The sequence below is a fragment of the Nicotiana tomentosiformis genome, chromosome 5, assembly GCF_000390325.3.
Source record: "Nicotiana tomentosiformis chromosome 5, ASM39032v3, whole genome shotgun sequence".
NCBI classification, from domain to species: domain Eukaryota; kingdom Viridiplantae; phylum Streptophyta; class Magnoliopsida; order Solanales; family Solanaceae; genus Nicotiana; species Nicotiana tomentosiformis.
Window position 1 is genome coordinate 48,103,480 of NC_090816.1, and position 9,504 is coordinate 48,112,983.

The 9,504-nt window shown below is 39.3% G+C and overlaps 1 protein-coding gene across 1 annotated transcript; it reads left to right on the plus strand.

The window, feature by feature from the left end:
* The first annotated feature begins 1,302 nt into the window (after positions 1–1,302).
* LOC138892302 (uncharacterized) lies at positions 1,303–1,998 on the plus strand. Its single transcript, XM_070176009.1, has 2 exons — positions 1,303–1,484; positions 1,620–1,998. The coding sequence occupies exons 1-2, from the start codon at positions 1,303–1,305 to the stop codon at positions 1,996–1,998; spliced, it is 561 nt and encodes a 186-aa protein (XP_070032110.1).
* The last annotated feature ends 7,506 nt before the right edge of the window (positions 1,999–9,504 follow it).

The following is a 9,504-nucleotide window of genomic DNA, read 5'->3' on the forward strand; positions in this document are numbered from 1 at the left end:
AAAGATGAACGAAGACCCAAACAACCATATAGTGGATTTCGAAGAGATTATGAACACCTTTCAATACAATGGTGTTTCACAAGATGTAGTTTACTTAAGGGCATTCCTCTTCACTCTCAAAGATGATGCAAAGCACTAGTTTTGAAGCTTGCCTAATGGAACAATTAGAACATGGGATGAGATGACCAGAAAATTTCTTGACAAATATTTCTCATCAGCTAAGATGGGCAAGTTTAGAAGAAAAATTCATAACTTCTACCAGAACGAGACTGAAACTGTATTTGAAGCATGGGAGAGGTTTAAGGAGATAGTGCGAAAGTGACAACATAGCGGAATTGAACACTGGATACAACTCTAGGACTTTTGGGATGGATTGACACCCGCCGCTCATAGAACATTGAGCGATGCAGCTGGAGGCCCGTTGATGAAAAAGACTCCAGAGGAGATAGTCACAATTCTTGATGAGTTATCTGAAGATGCAAATCAGTGGGCCTCTGAAATTGCTGAAAGAAGAAGATCCACTGGTGTTCACCAGGTTGATGCTAACACATATGTGCAGGTACAACTTGATGCCATGGCAAAAGAGATAAGAAAGCTGATCTTAGCTTCAATATAGAGTGATAATCACGCAACTTGTGATATATGTGGAAGAAGATACCTTACTCATGAGTGTCAGAACTCAACTGAGGAAGTAAATGTTGTGGTAAATTATAACTTCAATGCAATGGGTCAGAAGTACCCCGGTTTTTCATGGAGTTCACCTGGGGGTACTGCAAATGCATGGCAACAAAACAATCCCAGATTTCAAGGACAAGGAGCTCCTGGTTCTGCGACTCAGTCGAGGCCGTAGTTCTAGCCTCAACATTCCACTCAGCATGGGCTAGAAGATCTAATGAAGTCCTTCATTGTCAAGACAGGTGAGAGATTAGATGCTCATGGTTCAGCTATCAAAGAACTTGGCACTGGTTTGCGGAACTTGGAGAAGCAAGTGGGATAAATTGCAACTGTATTGTCTGAGAGAATCCCAGGTACTCTACCAGCTGACACTGTGAAAAATTCCATAGAAATGGTAAATACTGTGACCTAGAGAAGCGGGCAAGTGTTGAAAGATCCCACCCCTGTCCAACAAGAGTATGTACTTGAAAAAGAAGTTGAGGAGTAGCTGAAAAATTAAGATGATAAGAAGAAGAAAGGTAAGAAAGGAGCTCAGAAAAAAAAGGAGGAAATTTTAAGAAGGGAGGAATCTAATGAGAGCGAGCATATGCCTGCTCTACCCTTCCCCAAAAGTTATATAGAGAAAAGATGGACAAGCAGTTTGATAAATTTCTAGGGATGCTGAGACAGGTTAATGTAAATTTGCCATTCACAGAAGTTCTCTCACAAATGCCAGCTTATGCCAAATTCTTGAAGGAGATCCTTACAAAGAAGAGGAAGATAGAAGAGACCTCAGTGGTCAAGCTCACTGAGCATTGCATCGCAATCTTGCAAAACAAACTCCCATAAAAGTGTGAAGATCTAGGGAGTTTTACTATACCTTGCTCGTTAGGCACTCTTAATTTTGATAAATATTTATATAATTCTGGTACTTCAATTAATTTAATGCCTTTGTTTATATACAGGAAATTGGAGAATGAGCTTGGAGAGATAAGGTCTGCGCCAATTTCTTTGCAGCTGGCAGACCAAACAACTATCATACCCGAGGGGATAGTGGAAGATGTCTTAGTTCGGGTAGATAAGTTTTTATTTCCTGTAGATTTCATAGTGGCGAAGATGGAGAAGAATAAAGAGTCCCCCCTTATTTTAGGAAGACCATTCTTAGCGACGGGCAGAGCAAGATTAGACACACATGATAGAAAGCTCATGCTTAGAGTGGGTGAGGAGACGTTGACTTTCGAGATGAATGTGGAGATGGGGGTGAGAAAGGAGAAGCCAACTGAAAGTGTAGCGTGGAGAGTGAAAAGCTCTTACTTTTTCAAAACAATGCACCTTTCTATCTAAAGTGTAGGGTGGGGGATATATTTGTATGTATGTTGTATGTATATTAATTTGGTTAGTGTATGTATATTTATTTGGTTAGTTTCTTTTGGTCAGTTGTAGTAGTTTGATAGAAAAAAATTGGAAAACCATAAAAAAATTTAAAATTTGAGATTTTTCGACGGGTTTCTTGAGGGATTAAAGTTGAAAGAAAAAGACAAAAAGATTTTATTTTTTTAGGTAGTGTATTAATTCCCCCTTGGTTTTTCTTTGTGCCGCGATTCTTTTCCAAGGGTTTTGTTTGAACCGGATATAGTTAGTTTTATTTTTAGAAGTAGGAACCCTTGTGCTATGGTTTGAATTGAAAACAACGTCTCTTGACTTTATTATTCTTTGAGAATAGTGAGTACTTTAGTTGTTGACTCTTGCATATGTACCTTAAACTGTATAATCTTAACTTTTCTTAACTACTTTGGTTAAAGTATCTTGATAATCCAATCTTGAGTGAGTAATGTGCCATATGTGTGTGAGGTTTTGTGTATTCTGTGCATTACATTTTGATGTCTAGAACTTGCCCCGTGTGTTTGTAAAGTGAAATAGAAGTTTTATTCAGCCTTGAAAGTGATATAGGCATTTCTTTGTTGAGCCAATGATATCCGTTTACCCACCAAATTGTTATGTATCATAGTTACCCCCATTAAGCATGTCATGTTGTTTCTTTGATAACCACATTACAATACTTACACATTTGATTTGAATTAACCATCTATTTGAACCATTTACCTCTCGTGAGCACTTAAAATTGAATGAAGTTTGTAAAAGCTGAAGTGTGGGGTGATTGGGTTGGTTTTGGAGTGGAGCTAATGAAATAAGGAGAAAGGTGCACTGCTTTAAAAAAAGAAGTGAGAGCCACTTGGATTGAAAAAGAAAAGGAAAAATAATAATTGTATGGTTGTGAAAAATATTCCTTGATAGTGGTAACTCTTGATGTATTTGTGCTTAAAAAGTTGGGAGTTAATGTAAATTGATGTGAAGGTGGAGTATTGGTTTGACATAAGTGTGGGGTTTTAACAATGAGATGTATGTATTAAAGTGCTTAGGGAGGTGTAGTCACTCTTATATATAAATGTATCCTACCCGTCCCGTAGCTTACATTACAAACATTTATGGTCCTACTTGATCCTTGACTGAATGAGCTCAATTAGTGGAGTAGTACACTACGAGGAAACCTATGGTTCATCTTTTGTTACATATGAATGTTGTTTCCGAGAGTGAGCAAATTCTTTCGATTTTAAATTCCTAATTGTTCTTAAATATGATTGTTTGTGGAATACTCTCTTTTGTTGTGAGGGCACGTGATTCATGAAGGAAAGGTAATGTTTTTGACCTCTGTGTTAGAGTAAGTGAGCGTGTTGTAAATAATGCGTGGTGCTTTAGAGTCAAATCTTGAGACGAGGATGTTACGTAAGAGTGCTTAGTCTATTTCAAATATTCTTGGTTATGATGAGTTATGAAAATTGTTTAAAAAAGCCGTGTCATTATAAAGTGTTGTTTGATTGCTTCAGGAAGAGCAATGGTTTAAGTGTGGGGTGTTAATGGTAGGCTATAATTGCGTGTTTAAGTTGTTTATCACTCTCTAATTTGCTGTACTTTAATTGATTTTGAGCGCTAATCATTAGTGTTTTGCACTAATTGTGTATTTTATGCCTTGTTGAGTGATCCCAAGCTATGTAGATGTTATGGCATCAATTCAAGCTATTCTGGAGCTTTGAAGTCTGAGTAAAAGCTCAAGGGTTAAGTTGGGATCATGTTCGGGGATCAACGGACAATCATGCACTTAACGAAAGAAACGGATAATTGAGTAGGACGCCACCCAGGTACGCGAGCGCACACTGGTCGCGCACTGGGCGTGCATGTGAGGCAGAATACCTTCCAAAGTGTGCGTCCATATGCGCGAGCACACTCCCAGGTGTGCGGCCGCGCACGTCCTATTCCGGGAAGAGTCCTATTTCGCGTAAGAGAAGGTGTGTTCGTTTGGGCTCGACCTACTTGGTATATATACATGGAAAAACATTATTTTTGGGGACTTTTGACACATCTAAAACCTAAGGAAGCTCAGGAGAAGGGGGAGAAGGAAGAACACAAGGATTTCATCATTCAATCCTCACCCAAGACAAGGGTTTGGATCGTTTATGCTTTCCTTTAACTTAAACTTATTTGTGATGAATTACTCCATATCTATGGAGTATTTCTCTTTAGGGATTGATGAATTTGGTGTATTGAGAATTGTTTGTGGATATTAACTCTAGTTTTTATGTATTGGATCGTTTTGGGTGTTTTAATTGTTGCATCTATTTTCACATGTCATGAAATCGAAAGAGGCATAACTTGTGATGTTTTTGCATTATCTTGTTGGTTGAATTCATTGATTCTTCATTGTAATCTAAAGAGGCTAGTTGAATTATTGTTTAGACCTAGTTAGGAGGATAATCGAAAGAGGTTCTCCTAAAGACCAATCCACTACGAATTCCTGCATATCTTCACCGAGCTTAACTTAGTTCATCTTGTGAGGTTGAGACTTAATCGAGAGAGAAGTTTTCACTAAACGTTTGAACTAATAATTGAGTGAATTCGAGCGACTCACTTGAACCTTATAATTGAATCAACTAGAGTTAAATCCCAGATAAGTATCTTTCACCTATCCAATGAACCTCTATTTACTCACATTGATATCTTCTTTGCTTACTCTTGTCGCGATTGTCATTAGCCAATAGTTTAGACTTTTAGTTAATTATAGTTTTTAATCACATAAATCTCAACTGTTGATCATCTTGGATAACAACCAAGCTATAAACTACGAAAATACTGTTTAACTCCAATCCCTGTGGATACGGTATTTTATTATACTATATTCGACTAGCGAGCATATTTAAGTGTGTGTTTTGCAATTTTCAACCAAAAGCTTCAAATCTTCAAGAACCAAGTGTGTGTGCAAGAACCCTAGCTCTAAAACATGTGTTCTCTAGTCAAGAGATGTCAAAGATGTCCCAAAGATCTGTTTCCAATTAGCTAGGTCGTGTATTTGTGGGTTTGGAATAGATAAAATGTGAATTGCCAAGTCTGTCCAGGGATGGAGCCCATTGACCGCACCTGCGGAAACAATCATCGGAGGTGCGACTCCGAAAAAGCGGACATGCATTCGCAGATGCGAAGCTTGTGGAGAATTTCCTACTCCGCAGAAGCGTACATGTCGCCGCAGAAGCGGCTTCACAAATGTGGACCTCAACCACATATGCGGTTCCGCATAAGCGGATTCGTGGTCGCAGGTGCACTTCTAGTGAAATTTCTCCTATTCTTCATACGGGGCCTTTTCTCGCAGGTGCGGGCCCGTAGAAGCGGGCACCCTTCCATAGATGCAGTTTCACTGAAGAAGTTTTGCATTTCTTTCCCTCTTTTTTGCTCAATTCCACTTCAATTGACGTCAATTCTTTTCACGACTCATTGCACCTGAAAATCTGGCAATGCACACCTTAAATCACCTCATTTTATAATTAAAGGACACAAAAACTAAAGAAAAGAGACTAGAATAAATGGTAAAATCACCACTTATCAGGTACCGATTGTGGTGTATTCGTACTATGCTTCTGCACATTTTGTGCAGATCCAGATACATCAGATCATGCCGGACGGTAGAGATTGGAGTTGAGCTTGAGTTGTGAAGACTTTAAGGTATACCTGTTGTTCGCGCTCGTAGGCCTCAGAGTCACCTTCTGTTGTATTTCATCAATACTGTCATTTGAATTCTAGAACAATGTTGTATTTAGAGATTTCTAGTGTATTTTAGTAGAGCTTATGACTCCGTACTACCGGTTTTGGGGATGTATGACCATTATTTTGTTTTAGATATGTTATGTCAATTGTAAATTTAATTTAATAGCTAGGTTGTTTATTTTTGTTAAATCTCAGTATGTGTTACGCTTACCTAGTCTTAGAGACTAGGAGCCATCACGATCCTAAATGTGTGATTTTGGGGTCGTGATAAGTTGGTATCAGAGCTCTAGATTCATAGGTGATATGAGTCATAATCAAGTTTAATAGAGTCTTGCAGATCGGTATGGAGACGTCTGTACTTATCTTCAAGAGGCTACAGAACTATTAGGAATTCCACTTCTTTCTTTCATTATTGTGTAGATTTGTTGATTTCAGAATTTGAGCCTTTGTCTTCCTATTCTCTCATAGATGGTGAGGACACGCATTACTGGACACCCGCTCCCCCTGCTAGAGTCGCGAGAGGCCAAGGAGGGGCACATGCCACAGCTAGGGCACCTGCTAGAGCAGCGACTGAGGAGCCACCAGAAGCTCTGGTTGGGGGGCAGGCACCTGAGACACCTGTTGCTACCCCAGGACTTCTGTCACGCCCCAAAATCGGGGAGCGTGACCGGCGCTCAACCGAGTGAACCCGGCCGAGCAAGCATATTAGATTTCCTTCTACCCAGCTCATTCATGAATAAACAGATTATATGTTTTCGTTATTAAAACAATAAAGTGATCATGTCTGCAATTCCAATTTCTTACCATTAGTTACTTCGTTTTAAGGTCTCAATTTCACACACATTTTTCATAATCTGAATTGGAAATAGTAATTCAAACACAACATAATGAGTTTGACTTCCCATCACCAATATACAACCCACACTATGTCTACGGAGACTTTATAGATAAAGAAGAGTATAATGATAATGCCGGCAACAAGGCCCCGCCTGTACCTCAAACAGAATACACAAAGAACAAAAGATACATGACCCTAGGATTAAGTGGGGCTCACCAAGTTAGCTATAAAGAAGGTGTACTGCTATCACTGATCAATATCTCCTGCTGTGGAACCACCTGCATCCATTTAAAGATGCAGCGCCCCCGGCAAAAGGGATGTTAGTATCGTCGAATAGTACTAGTATGAAAACCAAACACCAATTTAAGAATTTGGAAATACAATATGAATATGATGAATCAAGGTGGAAATAGAATAATATAGATAACCGTTTAAATCAGAGCAAGCTTATTAAAAGCTATCAATAACATTTATAGGATTTAAGATGAGATCCTATGTAACCATCTTTACATAAAGCGGCCCCGCCGCCTCACCCAATGTATGCAGGTGGAGGTGTAAGCGCAATACCACAACTCTACTCAAGCGGCCCTACCGCTTCACCCCAATGTATGTGGGTGGAGGTATAACCACAATACCAAGAACTTACACAAAGTAGCTATGCTGCCTCACCCCAATGTATGCGGGTGGAAAGGCATCAATGATACCAATACCTACACAAAGCGGCTATGATACCTCACCTCAATATATATATGTGGGTGGTGGTGTAACAATAATACCAAAACTATACACAAAGTGGTCGTACCGCCTCACCCCAATGTATGCGGGTGGAGGTGTAATCCCACAATAGCATAATACCTACACAAAGCGGTCATGCCGCCTCACCCCAAAATATGCAGGTAGAGGTGTAGCACAATCACAATCTCTCCACAACTTTGCATAATAACTTCCACATAAATCATGACTTGAAATTATAACATGTAGATACACAATCCATAGTTTGGAACACCTCCTCAATTTATATTGCATTATGATAAGAGCATTTGAAACACGTATTGAACATATATCGTTATCACAAAACTTATCAGAATACTCGATTTATAATCAACATCTTGGAACTTACAAGGATAATGGGGATTCCAATTCTTAAAGAAGAGTTTAGCCAACATACCTCAACGGAGCTTCCTTAAACCCTATAATGTTCGGAAATTCTTAGCAACTTTAATTTATTTTAGAAATATAACAAATTGAACCAAAATTAGAAAGTTGCTCATGGTTCTATCTCGTTTGAGGATTTTATCAAACACTAGGTGTGCATTAAGGTTTCAAGGTCCTTTTATGGAGGATTCCATCATCCCACAACCCAATCTTTACCATTTTTAGCTCAACAATCTTCCTACACCCTTTGATAACACATGCATGTAAAATAAACAACTCTCATGCCCAAATATTATCTTGCTAATTACCCATTTCTAGACAAAATTCGAAATTGAGGGTTAGGGTGTAGAATCTTACCTCTAGGATGAAGACCTAGTGAGTTTACTTCTTAATCTTCCAAAATTTGAGCAAGAATTGAAGAACAATTATTGAGGAACACCTTCTCACTCTAGGGCACTCTCTCTCACTCTAAAATGTCATATTTTAGCTCAAAAATGGCCCAAAGCATGTATTTAACAAAGTAGGGTTGGGTTTTAAAAATGCAAAAATGAAGATCCAGAACAAGGTCTGCGATCGCATAATGGATATGCGGACCGCATATCGGCCGCATAATTGGTGTCCAAAGCTGGCCAAAAATCTGCCTGGGTCTACAGTCACTATGAGGCCCACAGACCTGTTATGCGGTCGCATAATGAACCGTAGAACAGTTTTGCATAGTCGACCGCAGAATAGAATCTAAAATTTCCCCTCCCGCCTCACTCTGCGGCCATTATGCGGTCCGCAGAGTGATTTTGCAGTCATATAATGGACTGCAGAAACATATTTTTCTGCCAAAAACTTTCCTTTGTCCCCCAGTGCATTGTTCAACCCAAAAAATTCTATAATCCTCAACACGTAAAACCAATTCGGCACCACAAAATATTATTTTCTTTTACAAATTTTTACGGGGCCTTACATTCTTCCCCACTAAGGATCATTCGTCCTCGAATGAGGGTCAAAATATATTATTAGCATCTTAGGCAACTCAGTTTTCATACCATACACTAGCAGCCCCAACTTTGACTAACTCCCTAAATTTTCAAAAATATCGCACAACCCAGGTTTCAAGGTCCTTTTATGGAGGATTCCATCATCCCACAACCCAATCTTTACCATTTTTAGCTCAACAATCTTCCTACACCCTTTGACAACACATGCATGTAAAATAAACAACTCTCATGCCCAAAAATTATCTTGCTAATTACCCATTTCTAGACAAAATTCGAAATTGAGGGTTAGGGTGTAGAATCTTACCTCTAGGATGAAGACCTAGTGAGTTTCCCTTCTTAATCTTCCAAAATTTGAGCAAGAATTGAAGAACAATTATTGAGGAACACCTTCTCACTCTAGGGCACTCTCTCTCACTCTAAAATATCAGATTTTAGCTCAAAAATGGCCCAAAGCATGTATTTAACAAAGTAGGGTTGGGTTTTAAAAATGCAAAAATGAAGATCCAGAACAAGGTCTACGATCGCATAATAGATATGCGGATCGCATATCGGCCGCATAATTGGTGTCCAAAGCTAGCCAAAAATCTGCCTGGGTCTGCAGTCACTATGAGGCCCGCAGACCTGTTATGCGGTCGCATAATGAACCGTAGAACAGTTTTGCGGTCGCATAGTCGACCGCAGAATGGAATCTAAAATTTCCCCTCCCGCCTCACTCTGCAGCCAGTATGCGGTCCGCAGAGTGATTTTGCAGTCATATAATGGAATGCAGAAACACAT

Coding starts and splice junctions, on each gene's coding strand:
- LOC138892302 (XM_070176009.1), top strand. CDS start 1,303: ATGGACAAGCAGTTTGATAAATTTCTAGGGATGCTGAGACAGGTTAAT. Junction 1,485..1,619: donor GAGCATTGCATCGCAATCTT/GCAAAACAAACT, acceptor GTTTATATACAG/GAAATTGGAGAATGAGCTTG.